The sequence below is a fragment of the Cimex lectularius genome, unplaced genomic scaffold, assembly GCF_000648675.2.
Source record: "Cimex lectularius strain Harlan isolate CLEC.00 unplaced genomic scaffold, Clec_2.1 scaffold81, whole genome shotgun sequence".
NCBI classification, from domain to species: Eukaryota; Metazoa; Arthropoda; class Insecta; order Hemiptera; family Cimicidae; genus Cimex; species Cimex lectularius.
Window position 1 is genome coordinate 965,978 of NW_019392692.1, and position 18,939 is coordinate 984,916.

Genomic DNA, 18,939 nt, shown 5'->3' on the forward strand with positions numbered 1-18,939 from the left:
TAACTAATTGAATTTAAAGATTTTGATTGCAAAATACTAACTTGTACATATAAAGATTTTTATGAAGATTTTTTTCTTTTGCTATTTTGTAAGTTTCAGCGTTCCCTTCTTCGTTGACATCCCAGCAGACAATTTTACAACCTTGTGTCGACAATCGTAGAACCAGCTCCCTTCCGATTCCATGGCCTGTCCCAGTGACCTAATAATTTTCAAAATTAATCGAATTTCTTCAATATTCAAATATTTTAACATTCTTACTAAAATTATGTCATTGTTTATCAGTTTTTCTTGTGATGGCAGAACCAATTTCATAAGGGATTCAACGAGTGAGAGGAACAAGTTAACCATCAGCACCAAAATCTCACATGTTAGAGTTAAGAAATTGTTAATAGAGTTGAATAAATCTCTGAAAAAATAAAATTAATTAAAAAATTAATTTAAACAACATAAAAACTGTTTCACTAGTAAAGACCCATTATTTTTGTCTGACAGAAGTGTAGCCAGTTTGCATTTTCAAATAGATTTTTTTTATTAAAAAGTAATTTCCTTGGGTTAAATACACACAAAATAAATATATTGTATCTTTTAAAAACATGTAGTGTACACAAATTAGACAAATCAAGATAATTCTTTGTGGGACAACTAAAGTTCGGTCATTTATGAATTGTCTGCCTAGCCTCATGGTTTTCGTCTATCAGACACATTTTGACATTTCACCATATCCAGCAGTTTATGTGTGCATTTTGTTTGAATTATTTGTTGTAATATATATAATAATATATTAATTATATGTATATAATAAAAAAAAATATAATATGTAATAATTGTATTATTTTGTTGATTGTACTGAAAACACTATAATTTTATTTGTGTTGCTATTAGCTTAACTTTTATATTTATGGATCAAACTATTATCTATTTTAAATCAACAAATTAATTAAATTCTTTTAAATTTCCAACTTCAGCTGGAGGAATCCACAAAAAGTAATTTGCAGTTTGTTTAAACTATGTTTCTTTCATTAGAGAGAAATCTTTTTTTCAACGATATTTTTTTTTATAGTGGATTTCGATCCGTAAATAAATAAATAGATATGTAAATACAAAGTGTTTTATTGGACAATTCATTTCACAAGAAGTGAATTATTTAATTAAACTAATATTAAATTAATTGATAAAGTAAATATTGTCTGTGGTCATATTATGGATGAGCTGTACCTAATTATTGTAAAAGTAAAATATACTTCCTACACAACTAATACAATATGAGTTGATGAACCTATAAAGACCAACTAGCGTACTGCTTTTAATTCTAGATTGATCATCCATGAACATAATGGTCTGCTTGCCGGTTTTGTTTGCCAGACGTTTTTTGGCAATTTGTATCTTTCAGTGGTTGGACTAGGACTGTTAGAGTTTGGGATTGTAGAAGCACAATAGTCAATGCCAAAAATTATGAGCTCACAGTATAAATGGCACAACCAATTATCATTCCTTCCGTAAATTATTATTATTATTATTTATTATTATTATTTATTATTATTATTTATTTTTATTACAATCTGTAATTATTATTTACCATATGTAATTTGTGGATAATGAACTTATGTACAACTATTTACATTGAGGGGAGAAAATAATCAATGTTATCCTCCCTCTTCACTTTTTTTTTTTTAACAGTTTACTCGGAAAGGAGGTTGCAGGGCCATTTCCTCTTAAGACGCCTTATGGGGTTGTAGGGATGGGTTCTATCGGACAGGGCTTGGGCAAGACTATTTGGTTGGTGGGAGTTTTTTTTTGTGAAACTTGGTAAATTTTTGGGAATAATTTTTGGATATAAGGAATTTGAAGGTCGTTGTGGAAGGTAGCATTTGAGACATAATAAGGAGCATTTACTTTAGATTGAAAGGATTGGAGACGTTGGATATTGGAAGGTTTAGCGGTTCCCCACAGTTCTATTCCGTATGTCCAANTATAAATGGCACAACCAATTATGATTCCTTCCGTAAATTAAAAGAGTAAATGTCATAGTTATGAATTCAGGCCAACTTTCAATTCTCTCAGGCACAGATTATTCCTGTCAATCTTTGCATTATATAAAAAATGTAATGAGAATGTAGCTATCCCACTGTGCACATTAAAAAAAATTCCAAAAACGGTAGACAGCTAAAGCAAATCTCAACTTAGCCACCAGAAAAACAAAGGCTTCTTGGACTAGAAAATAGATGAAACATTCGACAAGGCTGGGACTGAAATTGAGCAAACAAGGATCTGAATAAAGATTGAGCGAGGCATATGAAAGTTGCGATAACACTGAGAATTTTGGTTGTTTGGTTATTTTCTCCATTATTCAATTGTAATTAATATTATATATAATTTATTTTTCAGTATATATGTATATATTACTTAATTATTTATTCAATATTCAAAAAGAAAAATACATAGTTTAGTCATAAACTATAAATTGTGCCCCTTGAAATAAATTTGAAGAATGATAAAGTCTTCCTCAAGATGGAGGTGTGATAAAAAAAAAGTAACAACTTGGACTGACTTTGATGAAAGTAATAACAAATTATCCTTAAAATAATATTAAAATTCAAATGTTAAGACGATAATCAGGTGTTGTGTACTTTGTATTGAATTTTTCCGTAATAAATTTTCAAACTTTGCGCGCTGAAGGAATTCTTAAAATTCCCACTGAAATTCGAGTGTGATAAAAAAGAGAAATTTTTTCGAGTATACTATTTAAGACTATTAAGAAACGCATAATTAAAAGAGACAATTTGGATCGTTTGAAACGTCTCATTGACGAAACGCGTTGGCCAATAACATCGGGTACAGACATACTATTACACTGTATTCCGGTACTACTACTCGAATCTTTTGGCAATGGAAAATCGTCACGTGACAATTACCCTATATTATCCTTTTTTTAAATTTTCAAATGCAATCTTTCTATGTTTTTTTAAAGAAATCAAGTCAAGGAAGCCCATTTAAATCCTTCATCCCGTCTCCATCTGTAAACTGAATTTGCAAAATTTCCGAAGTTGCAAGGCATTAGTATTTTGTAAAACATCAATTACGACATGAACGAAGATAATAACACTATTTATTATTATTATTTTTAATTTTTAAGGGCGTTTTAACGGCTAATAACACTATTTATATTAATTTTACGATGATTGCGACATTCCGTTTTTTCAATTACGTTCCTAAACTAGTTTCATTTATTGACTTTTGGACACGATCTCATTTTCCAGCCCGGGTTAGAGCAAATATTACACTAATGACTAAAAATAATTTCTGTCTATTCACGCTAGGTTGGTGCTAGACACATCCTTGTGATTTTTGTGAAGTCAGTGAAGTTGTGAAGTAAGTTTTGTTTGTTTGCCGGTGGCTTTGGTGGATTAAGTCCGGTTTTTGATGTTCCAGTCGGTCATTGCGATCTTTTTATTTTTAATTGATATAGTGTTTTGAATAATGACTCTATGTATGAACTGTTGTTAATTTGTGTTTATGAGGCTTTTTAGTATTAAATGTTGTTGTGTTTGAATATTTCTAAGTTGGTTTTTCATCCTTTTTGTACGTTTTATAGTAATTTCATTCTTGTCTGCATTTCTGTTTTTGTGAAGTGAGTGGTATACGTTCATTTGCCTGTCCCTAGACGATCTTGTATGTTCCTTTATTTTTTGTCTTGTCTGTCCGATGTCTTCTCCACATCAACATGTTATGGCCTATATGCCATTTTCGTCAAATGGGTTGGCTTTATAAACGTTGTGTCTTAGTGGTTTTTTTTTCGTGGTCTTAAGTACAGTTTTAATTTCTAATTAGTTGAATATTGTGTGAATTGTTAGGTTGTACATTTCCTTTACCTTTGTATGCGGTCCATTTAGTGTCAGATTTGTGGAGGTTTGTTTTCGTGCGCACTGTGTAATCAATGACTGAACAATTGTGAAATTAAAAACTGTACTTTACATTTCGATGAATTGTTGACACCAATTGATATACTGATAAAAATTAGCCCGTCGCTACTGGTTCGTGTATTTTCGATGATGATCTAGAATCAAAAGCGCAGGCCGGACAGCGTAGCACAAAATAAACCGCCACTGTTAACATTTTCTATATTTTTGAACAATTAAGTCTTCAATTTAATAAACAAGTCAAACGTTATTCGCAAACCGACTCACGATAGTGACAAAATGAATAGATATTTTTTCTATAGTTTCAGTCGATATCCAATTGATAATTTGATATTTACAATTAATTTAATGTAAGTCTAATTAAAAAATAAATAATGAGGGATTTTTTAATTATTATTTATTATGAAACCAGTCAAGTTGTTTATAGAATTTGTTTTAAAAACTGACTAGATTTTATTAGAATGAGCCCAATTAATTATAATAGAAAATTAATTTTCTGTATGAAATAATTTTCAATATATTTTATATATTGGCTTTCAAAATCAGTTTGTCGCATTTAGAAATAATTTGATTTGACCCTCTTCTGTTTTGAAGCAATGTTTATTTAATCATTATTGTTTACACATTCTGAAAAGAGTTGGTATTTTAATTCGTCAGCTTCGTTTGAGATCTCGCATTTTAACTAGGTGTTTTGGTTATTTAAATTTTTGTCTATTGCCGCAAAGGGAAAACCGAATCTCAGACTGCGAGGGAAATTTGTAACACATGTGATGACGCTTTAGGAGAAAGCACCGTTTGTAAGAGGTTTGCTAAGTGCAGAAGAAGACATTTTGATTTAGAAGACGGAAAGCATTCTGATCGCCAATCAACAATTGATCAGATTCAAGCTTTTTTCAAGCAACATGCGAGTGCTTCGTCATATGTTTGCCAGCATACGTTGCTGATACGTTTCCCAGAGCGATATTTGAATTCCTCCATGTTGACCTAGAAGAATTTATTGGACTATTTCTCAACTCAATTATTCATCGCAACTGGGAATGAAAAATGCGTCCTTTACAGCAATCTTCAGAGAAGAAAACCCGATACAATAAAATACAAAGTACAAAAGGGAAAATTCTTAGTAATATAAGGAAAACGAAGTGAGAGGGGATATTTCGAATTTTTTTTTTCACAATTTCAGTTCTAGGTTTGAAAAACAATTAGAAAGGCGTGAGATTTCTGGTTGTGGTCTGCAGGAAGATGAACGGGTCCTTTGGTGTTTTCCGATCATCGTGTTCTGCCTATCTTCAATGTTTTGTTTGTGCATTATTTTGTCCGCCTGTTTCCAAGGCATTACAATCAAATAATAAATATATAAAAGTGTTAATAAATCAGGTCAAATGATATATTGAGTTTAGAAAGTTGTAATTATATACAATAAATCATGAACCTTTTTATAAATCGAATTAAGAAGTTTTTTTAGATAAGCGGCAAGCTAGTCACTCCTCGAAGCTTTCACCTCCGTCGCGGTTCGATATTACTCTATAATTTGAATACTTCTTTCGCCAAATTTACCTTTTTTTTGCTGGCTTTGCATCCCAATTGCCCGAAGATTGCGTTACACGTACAACAGTCATCTCCGTGTGGCGGCTTCCTTTTCCCTGGGAAAAAAAAAACAAAAAATAGTGTTAGTGTTTTCCGTGCTGCTAATTATTTCCGACGTCGCAGAGCATCCTGCTTTCACTGCCGCTTGGGTTATTAAACCTTTCCGAAAACTATTCACCACAGCAATCTACTAGGATCGCGTTTGGAAATTAAGCAACTTGTCATTTATTTTCTTGATAATGACTTTAATTAACAAAAAAAAACCTACATCACAGTCTTGGCTCATGTATAATTTGATGTTCTACAAGGTTTTTGTACTATTGTTGTAGTAGGCAATCAAAAAGTATGATCTACAACAAAACATTGCAGTTGGACAAATAGTATTTAATATTTTTTTTATAGACATTTAAATAAAACTCCTTGTTAAATTGTATCACATACGGTGTATGAAAAAAGACGTTTTTACTGAATTGAATAAACATGCAACTTTGATATTGCCGTGAGTCACTTTTTACGGTAAAGCCCAAGACTAAATAATCGTGTCAAGATGCAGTGGTACAGAAAAGTTTTTTTTTTAATTACTGGCACAAAGATGTGTCGAGTTACTTCAGATATTGTAATTTTAATAGGCGTTTAATTAAATACCTATTAAACGCATAGGACTTTGTTCTAAACGAGTAGTTTATCGTTGCATGTCAAGCCCGTAATCTTCAAAAATTAGGCTTTTGTATGGTGATTAGTGACCGTTAGTAGATGATTAGGAAATCGTGAGATGCGGTCTGGTTTGATGTAGGTTTCAGAAAAACATTTTCTTTATCGTGCCAACGTTTCGATCTTTATTGAGATCATCTTCAGGGCTCAAGTGTTTGTTTTCTGCGTAATTGTGCCATTCTTGTGTGTCGTGTTGAGAGTGCCAGTGAGTATTGCTGTTGTATGTTTATATTTATGTATTTATATTTATATATATTTATGTTTATATGTATATATTTATAAAACTATTTTTTAACTATAAACATAAAACAGCAATATCTAACTGGCACTCTCAACACGACACGCAAGAATTGCACACTTACGCAGAAAACAAACATTTTGAGTGAATAGAAATACTTTGATTGAATATAAAAAATATTTTTTTGCATTGTATAAATTCACTTTTTTCCACATCCTACATGTATTTGTTAAATGTAAACAATGTTTATAAATCCCAGGCTCTGAAGATGATCTCAATAAAGATCGAAACGTTGGCACGATAAATAAAATGTTTTTCTAAAACCTACATCACACCAGACCGCATCTCACGATTTCCGAATAATCATTAGGCTTTTGTTTATATTTGATTAAAAAAAAGTACATGTTTAGATTAGAAATTACAAGGTTTATAGCTGTATTGTAAGAAAAATAATAATTCTCTGGATTTAAGTTTAAGAATGAGTGAGTGTTTGAGTGGGTGAATGAGAAAGAGGGAGGGAAAGGGTGAGGGAGAGAGAGAATGAATGAGTGTTTGAGATGGTGAATGAGAAAGAGAGAGAGAAAGGGTGAGGGAGAGAGAGAAAGAGTGTGTGTTTGAGTGGGTGAATGAGAAAGAGAGAGAAAGGGTGAGGGAGAGAGAGAATGAGTGAGTGTTTGAGTGGGTGAATGAGAAAGAAAGAGAGAAAGGATGAGGGAGAGAGAGAATGAGTGAGTGTTTGAGTGGCTGAATGAGAACGAGAGAGAGAGAGAGAGAGAGAGAGAGAGTGTAAGAAAGGGTGAGGGAGGGAGAGAACGAGTGAGTGTTTGAGTGGGTGAATGAGAAAGAGGGAGGGAAAGAGTGAGGAGAGAGAGAGAATGAGTGAGTGTTTGAGTGGGTGAATGAGAACGAGAGAGAGAGAGTGTGAGAAAGGGTGAGGGAGGGAGAGAACGAGTGAGTGTTTGAGTGGGTGAATGAGAAAGAGGGAGGGAAAGGGTGAGGGAGAGAGAGAGAATGAATGAGTGTTTGAGTGGGTGAATGAGAAAGAAAGAGAGAGAAAGGATGAGGGAGAGAGAGAATGAGTGAGTTTTTGAGTGGGTGTATGAGAAAGAGTGAGAAAAAAAGAAAAGTTTTGAGTGCGATGCATATTGCTATACGCATTGCTCATGTTCTTTGGATATGAATGGATGAAATATTGAATTGTTAGTAGTAGGTCCTAGAAAATTATACACTTTTTTACAGGAAAAATAACATAATAAAAAATTATCCATTCCATTTTATTTTGTTTTATATCTAGTACGTATTTATAATGTTTACAGTATGAATTTTACTATAGTCCAATACTAACATCATTACCATTTTTCAAGTCCAGAGACTTGAATTTTACATATTTTACATATTATGCGCAAGTGTTGCCAAACCTTTTTAAAAAACAACACAGTAATTAAACGTTTAACGGTTGAAATGAAATAAACTTAAATTAAACAAAAGGATTAGTTAACATTTCCCATTTTAGGAAAGGTTCTGTTGAATTGAACGTCCAAATGAAAGCCTTCAAAAGATAATAATTTATTTCAATGTTTAAAAATTATAGTGCAAAAACAGCAATATTGAGTTTGTTTATTTTATATATATATATATATTGCTTATTCGTTCATTATCGTTTTATATTTGTTTAGGCCTAGTGCCGCCTACTTGCCCGCAAGTTACCACGGGATGTTTGCGTATGATTTTAGTACATCGTCCGGCTGCATCATGTTTTAATCCATTTCACGTTATTTCTCCATGCTTTATTTCTACCTGTTCGCGATGGCGTTCACTAAAGCCGTATTTCTCACCATTTACAACAGTCAGATCGATTAAGTTTTAAGTTTTCAGAGGCAGAGGGATCACGTCGAGTCAAAGGCCTGAGGCAGAACGGCGTCCTCAATAAAAGAAAAAAGCCTCGAAAACTTATCTTGGTTCTTCGCTTAAACCGCCTTTTGGGCTGAAAACAACTTCAGGCCGTAATAATATATAGATTGTATGGTTAGTTCCGTTAATTTATGCTCAGATTTTTTTTTAAATTAGGTCTCAACGCTTTCTAATCTCAGTCGTATGTGTTTGATGCGATCTTCTTAACATTTTACTTTAAGATTAGAATGAAATTACGATTTTCTGACTGTGAGATTCATTTTATAATTTTTGACAATGATTACTATTTATGTACTGTTTATATATGTTTTTCAATTCCTAAAATAAATGCTAAAAGAATAAAGCTTAAATCCTCTTTTTAAAAAGATTGAACGGCACACTTTACACTATTTATCATTTCTACTAAAGCTTACATAATTGAAATATTTACAAATTGTAATATAAACAAAAATTCTTCTCAACTCTTTATGTCAATTTTGATTATTGGTTACTTGTATTGGTAAGAAAAAAGTTCATGAATGATATTAAAGATTTTCCCTTTAGGTCTGTCATGAAACTGTACTTTGGCCGTTTTCAATCTTTTAGGTCCACCACAGACCCCACATTCGTCTGACAGACCAAAACAGGAAGCATATACGGACGATAATGATGTACCAAACTACAAATATAAAATTTGTCGGGTAAGAAACAAACACTCACCGCCTTTCCAAAGTCTTAAAGAAAATATCGAAATATTAATAATCGTCGTCTTACTGCCTATTCACAAAAGCCGTGAGGAAGGTTGGTGGCAGAGGGTCCGAACTCCGAGAACGACCGTGAACTTGAAGTAGGACGGGCGAATGCGGTTCCCCCACGAGTACCCAATCTGCGACTAGTTCCCCTCCACTAAAATTCATCAACTTATCCGCTTTCTATGAAACGAGTCGTAGGTAATTTAACAATGGTAATTGATTTAGCATTTGTGGTTAGATGGTCAAAAGATTTTTAAAACTCGAGAGAACGGGCCTGATTTAAATTTGAAAACGTTTGCGATAGCTCGTGACACCTACAGTTCCATGCCTTTGTTTATGTTTTTTGTTCTCGCCTAAGACCTATTTTACTTTCAATGGGAAATGATAATAATAGAGAGCGGCCATTATCCTGCAAATTCCTCTTGGGAAATGGTGAAGAGCCCTTTCTCCTCGGTGTTCACCTTTAGAAAAAGACACTTTTCACAATAACGTTTCTTTTGTACGTGAGATCATGATACGCAAGATAAAATTTCTTAAACGACTTGTGTATGGCGGTGGAACGTGACTACGGTCACATAATAAAATATTTAAAACTGTAGCTTATTATTATTAACAAATAATATGTGAAAAAAATTATGCTTGCATTTTCTAAAATGTATAATGATATATTGTATATAGTGTAGATTTTTATAAAATGCATGGCCATTTAATTTTTACGCTGCATATTTTATAGTAAAACTATGTATGGTTCCGTGCAATAGTACGATCACATAATAAAATATTTAAAACTGTAGCTTATTATTATTAACAAATGATATATGAAAAAAATTATGCTTGCGTTTTCTAAAATGTATAATTATATATTGTATATAGTGTGGATTTTGATAAAATGCATGGCCTTTTAATTTTTACGCTGCATATTTTATGATAAAACTATGTATGGTTCCGTGTAATAGTACGATCACATAATAAAATATTTAAAGCTGTAGCTTATTATTATTAACAAATGATATATGAAAAAAATTATGCTTGCATTTTTTAAAATGTATAATTATATATTGCATATAGTGTAGATTTTTATAAAATGCATGGCCTTTTAATTTTTACGCCGCATATTTTATGGTAAAACTATCTATGGTACCGTGTAATATTACGATCACAAAATAAAATATTTAAAACAGTAACTTATTATTATTATTAACAAATGATATATGAAAAAAAATTATGCTTGCATTTTTTGCAATATATAATTACATACCGCATATAGTGTAGATTTTTATAAAATGCATGGCCTTTTAATTTTTACGGTGCATATGTTATGGTAATTAATTTATGTATGGTTCCAAAAATAATTGTTGATCAATGTACAGGGCTATTAGGGTTGGAAAAGTTGGCACATTAAGCCGATCTGGTGTTCAAATTTTATTTGAACTGTAATACCCTACTTTTTCAAACATTTGAAAGTCTTTTTCATTCTAAAAAAATGGCACCAGAAATTCAAAAATTAATCGATTTGTTCTGAAGATACTGATGATTCGTTCAGAACTGGAGAAACCTCTAATAGCATCAGCAGTTTCTACAAATTAAGGCAAGGCACTCCAGAACAGTTGATCCTCAACTTTCGAAAATTTACTTGAAGCCCTATGTTCGTAGTTTCATTCTGTATCCAAGGTTGTTTCAATATAAATATTCCACTTTTTCGTCCGAAAAACGGTTGCTACCCCGTTAAGAGTGTGGTTTTTAAAACCTTTTACCCATCGTAGGTTTAAGAAGTATTATTATTATTATTATTATTATTATTATTATTATTAATTTTTAAGGGCGTTTTAACGGCTAAGGTCATTTCACGCTCTAACATCCAAACCTTCTATCTTAGGTTAGCTATATCTCTTCTAAGTGCTATAAAGCTCTGACTCCAAACATTCACTCGTAATCTAATTTATCCTATTGCCATCCAAGCTTTAATTTTTTTTTTAAATTCTTAATTTGGAAGGCCAAATGTATGCAAAAATCCCATTTTAAATTACATATAAAATTTATTTCTGTTTCTTTTTTGATTAGAATTGTGAATTTTTGTTCCATAATTTAAACATTTCCCATAGGCTTGTATGGCTAATAATAATAATAATAATATAATAATAATAATAATAATAATGGAGTCAGACTAGCAACAGTCTCATCCTTATCCTTTTATTCTTCCATTCAAATATGATACATAATCTAATTCTGCATAACAATAATAAGAAACAAAACACAATAACACTTTTTTTTTTTTGAGGGAGCTATTTTTCTTATTTAAATTGCGATTTTAGGCATTGCAGTTCATTACCCTGCAATTTGTATTTTCTTCCATTTCATTTTTCCGCTCCGGCAGCCTCAAAAACTTCTGAAAAAAGAAATCTTGCAATTCTCATTCAAACATTAGCAGGCATTCAATGGTATAACAATTTGGGAAAAGGCCTAAATCCCATTATAAATTCCAATAAATTTGAGAAAGCCGAAAAGTGCTCTTCGAAAGAAACACTGGGGACCCAGTAACTCCTGTAAATCACTCGAAAGGTTGAGCCTTTGCCTAAAGGGTGGTAAAGTGGGACAGTCGACCAAAATATGTTTTACTGTCAAAATGATACGTTCTCCACTTCGCATACATCGAGGACAAGTTGGAAGGTTGTTGCCTATTAAAAGTCTATTATGGATTAGCCTGATATGACCTATTCGCAATCTAGAGATAATCACAAGTTCTTTTCTCTCAAGTTCCTCAGTTGGCCATTTATGTACAACTGGCTTAATTTCTTTCATACTATCTCTACAGACATTCCATCTTGTCGCCCACTTTCGTCTGATAATGTTTTTAACATAAACGACTATATCATCTGGACGGAGAGGAAATTGATCTGTTCTTTGTGGATGGTTTGCGGCGTTCCTTGCCTGTTGATCAGCTTTTTCATTTCCAGAAATGCCGACATGACTAGGAACCCAAAAGAATACCACATGTTTGTTGAGTGTTCTGATTTCATAGAGATATTTGTGAATTTCTAAGATGTATGGGTCAACCGAGAAATTATTTTTGATTGCTTCGAGACCACTTTTCGAATCAGAGCAAATAATGGCATTACAAATTCCTGGCGATTCCTTTATAATGCTCAATGATCTTCTGATTGCATGAAGTTCAGCTGTGTATACGCTAGCGTCATTCAATAGAGACCAGCTGAGGTTATACTGATCAGCAAATATCCCACACCCTACACCTTTCAATTTCATTTTTAGACCCATGGGTATAAAAAATTTTATAATTGGGATAGTTATTTAAAATTCGCAAGAATTCTTCCTTGATCATCAGAGAAGGTGTTTCTCTTTTGTTCAATAAGGCCAGATCTTGGATAATTGTGGCAGTAGGTAAAGCCCACGGTGGGATATCTAGCAATTTAAAACCCTCAACCGCCGGCAAGGTATTCCCTCCTAATTTCCACATTTCAGTACCGCGGATTCCCAAAGGTATCGTCTTAGTTCTTAGGAACGAGTATATATCTTGGTGAGGGTTACGGAAAACTGAGGCAAATAGAAGATGGAAAGGCTTAGACCAAAGTCTAGCAATTAAGAAGTATTAAATTTTTTTTTTAAGTCTAGCGTTTACAAGGTTTTTTGTATTACAATCTTATGGACGACATTCTAACCAAAAAGACCTTGGATGACTGGCCAAGTCCTTTGCTTTGTTGATAGGTTTTGGTAATTTTCCTTATTTCATTTCGATTATTTTTTTAATTTGAAGTGGTAAACCGTTTTTCTATATCAAAAAAGAAAATTTTGTTCGAAACAACATTCTACGAAAAAATACCATTTCGTGCGGTAAGTTTTTAGATACTTTTTAAAAAATTTATAATTGTGTTTCTTTTTTCCCATGCTAGAGGATGTATCGATTAAGAGCTTAAAACTTTAATCGCTGGAATTTTTGAACACCGATGTGTACAGAGTTTTCCTCCATTAATATTTGAACAAGATGTCCTAATGAAGAATAACTAATTTGCATCAAAATCGGTTCCTTTCTCAATTCTATAAAGTCACGACACCTGCTCGAAGATGGATCAATCGGAGGATAAAAAAATATTGGTGAAAGGTTACAAAGAGGTGTACGGAATATTTTGCACATTAGGCTCCGTTTATTGGAACATTGATGTCTTCGGCGCCAAATATCACAAGTGGCTCCGGCTGTACTTGTACGTTACGAGCATCAGTTGTTTTTTTACAGCTTACCTCTTTTGCTATTCGACGGTCGTAAGCATCAAAAGGATAGATTTAGACGGGATAGCCGATTCTGTCGGGTTCGTCCTCATATTCTTAGGCCTAACATTTGTTATCATAGATGGATACGTTCACACTAAAAATTTCGACCAATTCTTCCATAATGTCGGCTTAGGATACTACAAGTACCAAGGCGAAAGAATGAAGGAAGAAGAAATTAAAAAATTTAAAGAAGAAGCTGACAATAAGCTTTTGTCCGTAATAAAACCATTCATAACAATACTTTACGCAATTACTTTTACTTGTGCCGTGATCCAACCGCTGATATATTATTTGATAGATCGTAAAGTAGATCTGACAATCACAAAGATTATTTATCCACCTCTTGAAGTATATTTTCCTTTTTCTCCTCACACCACTTTCGGATATTTGGCTGCAGTGTTTATCTTCTTCGTAATCTGCATTATCGTAAATCCTCAGATATGGGCCATGGATTTCCCGTACATAATAATACTGTCATCGCTTACGACCCAGTGGAAGATACTCAACGATTCCGTCTCAAAAATTCCACAAAGGGCTTTGGAAAGGTACACAAAAAAGTTTGGAAGTCCGGAGTACCAAAAGGACATTTATCAAGACGATAGGTATCAAGATTGTATATACGACTGTTTAATTGAAAACATAAAACACCATCAAGCTATTGTAAAGTAGGTTAGATTTTATTTTTACATTTTTCAATAGTATCATTATCTTATTATTTTTTCAGAACAAGAAAAATTATTTCTCCTTACCTATCTTACATTTTTCTGATAGTAATATGGAACTCATCACTTATGTTAGCATGTAATGGAATGGTGTTGGTCGACGTAAGTTTATTCTTACATTATATATATAATCTTTAATAAAAATAGCGTTTTCTAACCTCTTCTGTTTTTCAGGCAAAATTGGACGTTTTATTCATAAAATACGTTTTAATAATAACAGCAGAGTTTGTGCACTCGGCATTTTTCTGTTCGTTTGGGCACGAATTGACAGTCGAGGTAAAGCACGATTGAAAAGAATTCTGGTAACTTCATTTATCAAGTTTTAAAAAAATGATAAATTTCAGAGTGGAAAAGTATTCCACACTGTTTACGCTTTTCCATGGTACAGATGCAATACCAAAGTGAGAAGGGCACAACAAATGTTCATGCTCAATACGATGAAGCCGATGGTAGAACGTGCAGCAATACTAGGCATAGCTGCTTCAATGGAGACTTTTAACTCGGTAATGAAAAAAAATAAAAGTTCAAATTTGAAAAGAAAAAAGACAAAATCTTTGTGGGTTTATTTCCAGATATTAAGCTCGTGTTACACCTACATCAATCTTCTGAGAAAAAGCGCCTAGAGACAAGCACTTTTCCAAAAGTATTTCTAATTGTCAGGAAAAGTTGGTAGTGTTATGTTCAATTTAATGAAATCCGCACATTTTTTTGGTTTTCCATTTTTTGGTTGAAGAGCCGACCCGCGTTTTGGAATGATAACGATAACAATTGGCAAACCAACGATGAGTTTCTAAACAATAAAATAATTTCTTCATTATATTGTTGTCTGTTGCCAATTGGGTACATATGACTATTTTATTGAAGTATTATCTTAATAAATATGTACTAAAAAAGCACTTGAATTAGTGAGTCCTACTATTTTATTGCACATCGATAAAACCAATTTATTGATAGTGTTTTTTTGTTTTACCCTTTCCACACCCCGCCGTACCTGAGGAAGACCCCATACCAGCGGACAAACGCTTTAGCTTAATCGAATTTGTATATCTAAGGGATTTCAAATAAATAGAATAAAAATACCTCCGCTGGTCGGTTTTTTGAAGGGACCATATTTTCATTTTAGAACTTAAAACAAAAGGTCTTCCCTTGCTGGTTTCCCCTTGCACATTTACTTTTCCTTGGTTTTATTTTCTATTTATTTATATTATCTAAAATTTTCGTACTAAGAAGAGAAAAACAGCCCGGAACCCTAAACCTAAACCTATGTTTAATTATGCAATAAATAAATAACGGTAATAAAACTCTAACAATAATAACAATATTTAGGACTTAATAATTAGAATAAATAGGGACTTGTTCATTTAAGCGTATTTTAGGCAAAGTCTTTTAGTGCTCCAAAAGGTTTGATATCACAGACTAGCTTTTGGAGATTAGGCGGCCATTCTGCTGAGGTGATGGTCTTTCGCAAACGTTCTCTTTATGCCTTGAATTTGATACAGCTGAAGAGTTTATGTTCGGCGTCTTCTTCAGTACTGCAAACGGAGCATAAAGGGCTTTCTCTTTTCTTATATTTATGAAGATAGCTTGCGAAATTTCCATGTCCTGATAGCATTTGGGTGGTCCAGTTGTCGGGGTGTAGCCATTTTGCTTTTTTTCTTTTTTCAACGCTTGGGAAAAATTTGGATGTTAGCCGACCTTTATTGCTATTTGTCCATCTTTCTTGCCATGATGCCCTTGTCATTTTTCCCAAGTACTCTTTTGCCTCCTTCCCCGTTGTGCTTCGAAACCAGTTTATTTCTCCTTGGCTTGCTCCTATATCAATAGCCTCATTTTTCTTTTGTTGGTGGATGACCACCCTTTCTTACAACTTTTCGTACAACTTTTTAATAATAAAAATTGGCAAGGTACATTTATTAACTGGTTAATTGTTTTGAACTCTTAGTTTACTTTTTAAGAACATGAAACAATTTTAATTATAGATTAATTTTTCTAAGAATCTTTGTTTTCTTCCTTCAAATACAGCAGAATCTGTTCCAGATCCTTTTTCTTTTCAGCAGACAAGTTGTTTGAACATGGAAGTGATGGTAAAACAGATGATGATCTTTGAAGTAATCCCTTTCTTGAGGACCTTGCAGGTGTTCCATGGTTTGAGTTCATTAAACATCGTTCTTGTCTTCACAGCTCCTGGGGAGCTTTTTCAACTCTAATCCATCTGCATTTGGAAATATTTAGTTTCATCGTGTTGGTGTGAGAATTGGCTACTTGTTTGGAATCGTAGAAGTCCTCAGGTTGGAGCTTAGTGACTACAAAGGGATTAATCGGTGTTGCATTCTCCATAAGTTTAACCAGGTCATTGGGAACTTGACACTTTTCGACTCTTTTAGGTTTCTCAATCTGGGCGATATCTCTGTCACACGACAGAAATGAATGGCCGGAGACCAAAATCAACGCTAGCATTAGAGATTATAGTCTTGGTGGCACTTAGCCCGTTACAGCTTCAAAAGTGAAAAGGCACATACATCTCATACCATCTTTCGGACTTTATATGTACTGTTAAAATGGGAGAGGCACATTTAGGTTCCTGGCAATGGCACTTAGCTTGGTTTTTTGCGTCCAACTCAATTTTTATTTGTTTGGCACTTAGTCCGTTATTGATGTCAAGTATTCAAATAGATTCACTCTCAACACATGCTAGGCACACACACACACACACACACACACACACACACACACACACACACACACACACACACACACACACACACACACACACACACACACCCCTATCAGCACTATACATAATGAAACAACCATGTTTCCACCAAGAACCAGAACAGGGGATTTGGTGTCAAGCACAATTATCCAATCATTTTTATTTTTATATTTATTTTAATATATTTTTTAAATATATTTATATTTATTGTAATATATATTATTATTGTTAAAAGGTTACAAGTTTTACGGCTAGTTGTTTCTACCCCTTCTTATGTAAATAATAAACTCTTCAGAGAGATCTTCACATAGCAACTATTTTTTCTTCCATCAAAACATATTACAGGCATTTTCACAATAAATTACATTAACACACTAACACACAAATACGATTACTCCATTCCCCACAATTACCAGGTAGGAGTCGGAAAAGAATGTGGATAAGAGGGCTCTTAAAAGATTAATATCTTATTATTAATCCAGAGCGGCTGCCAACGGACAGCTTTCTCAATAACGCCCTTAATGTCACAATCACGAATTGAAATCCATTCTGCTGGTTGAATATAATATGTATACAGTTATAGATGAAAATAAATGAAATAAAAAAATTATATTTTTTTAATGTAAAAGGGTTTTTGAAGAAACTTTAGCTTTGTGATATTTTTGTAATAGTTCTTATAAACATAGTTACCGGAAAAAAGTCAAACTTCATATTAAGATTTTATCGTAATAAATTAAAGTTTTAATACTACATGAATGGAGAAATTGTAACAGTCACAAAAAATGTAACCTGATTATTTTTCATTTAACTTGTTTTTTTAATTGATCTCAGAAACTGTCACAACAAAAACAACCTGTCTTTTTTAACCTAAAAATTCGTGTTAAAAAGTTATTCTCTGAAATTACAACAGTCACAAAAAATGTAACCTGATTATTTTTCATTTAACTTGTTTTTTTAATTGATCTCGGAAACTGTCACAACAAAAACAACCTGTCTTTTTTAACCTAAAAATTCGTGTTAAAAAGTTATTCTCTGAAATTATAACAGTCACAAAACATATCCTTTTTAATCTAAAAATATGCGTTAAAAAGTACAGTGCTGTACTGGTATGGCCTATTATGAAATGGAGAAAGTGTATTGTTTATTTGCATGTTAAATAAATATTATTTATTCGTCCGCCTGCTTTACTGGAAAGAGAGAAGTAGGATTGGTATGACAGATTTTATTAAAGCCTCTACTTCCAGAAACATGTCGAAACAGATATTTTTCTCTTCTAAAGCGTTCTCTTTTATCTTTCTCAATAATTCTGTTAATTTGTTGATTGTTTTGTTTTAAATCCAAATTTTTGATTTGGTATGAATATCTCTTTTTTTAAAATTATTACTAGAAGAAAAACCGCAAGATAAACCTACTTATTATTTTTTTTGTATAATTTTTCCATAAACTTTAACCCTTTTTAACTTCAGATTAACCATTCTTAATTTCAAATTACCCTTTTAAATCTTAAATTAACCTTTTCTTTAAAGCTTAAAAAACTTAGGAAATGATATGAAATATATAAGCAAGTACAGTAAATACCTGTTTATTTAAGATTTATTTAAATATAAAATAATTGAGCTTTTAGAATATCACATAAAAAGTAACTTAAATTTATTTAAAATTAAATATAAAAAATATGATTCTTCTATTGATTCAAGATTTTTTTAAATATAAAATAATTATGTTATAGACTAATTATTTTATATTTTAAAAAATATCAAATTAATAAAATTATTTGTTTTTATATTTTATTTTATGTGGTATTTTTGATAAGAACCAATTTTGTAACTAGTAAAACATTTTCAATTTCAAAGACGAATCTTTCATTTTTATTAATTTTTTAATTTTAATTAATTTATGCGGTATTTAAGATAACTTACTTTATGTTTAGTAAAAAATGTTGAAATTAAAAGAAGCATCCTTTATTTTTATATTTAATTGTAATTGATTTTTTTATGGTTTTCTAAAAGCCCAATTATTTTTATTTTTAAAAAATTACAAATATATAGGAATTTTATATTACATGCTAATATTTCATACCGACTGCTATGTTTTTTTTAATGTTTTGAAGAAACGCTTAATTTAAAATGTA

At 32.2% G+C, this 18,939-nt stretch overlaps 1 protein-coding gene across 4 annotated transcripts in view; it reads right to left on the reverse strand.

Annotated features, from left to right (window-relative positions):
- LOC106660898 (short-chain dehydrogenase/reductase family 16C member 6-like) overlaps positions 1–18,939 on the reverse strand; it is a 28,942-nt gene that overhangs the window by 1,142 nt on the left and 8,861 nt on the right. The window contains exons 1-4 of one of the 4 annotated variants that reach the window (XM_014383930.2): positions 9,115–9,521; positions 5,472–5,557; positions 259–406; positions 42–199 (exon numbers count right to left, since the gene is read on the reverse strand). In XM_014383930.2, the coding sequence (XP_014239416.1) occupies positions 42–199; positions 259–406; positions 5,472–5,533 (368 nt within the window). In that variant the 5' untranslated portion in view covers positions 5,534–5,557; positions 9,115–9,521. Of the gene's footprint in view, positions 1–41; positions 200–258; positions 407–3,869; positions 3,974–5,471; positions 5,558–9,060; positions 9,522–18,939 lie in introns of those variants that run through there. The other 3 variants (XM_014383929.2, XM_014383928.2, XM_014383932.2) reach the window with 3 other exon arrangements.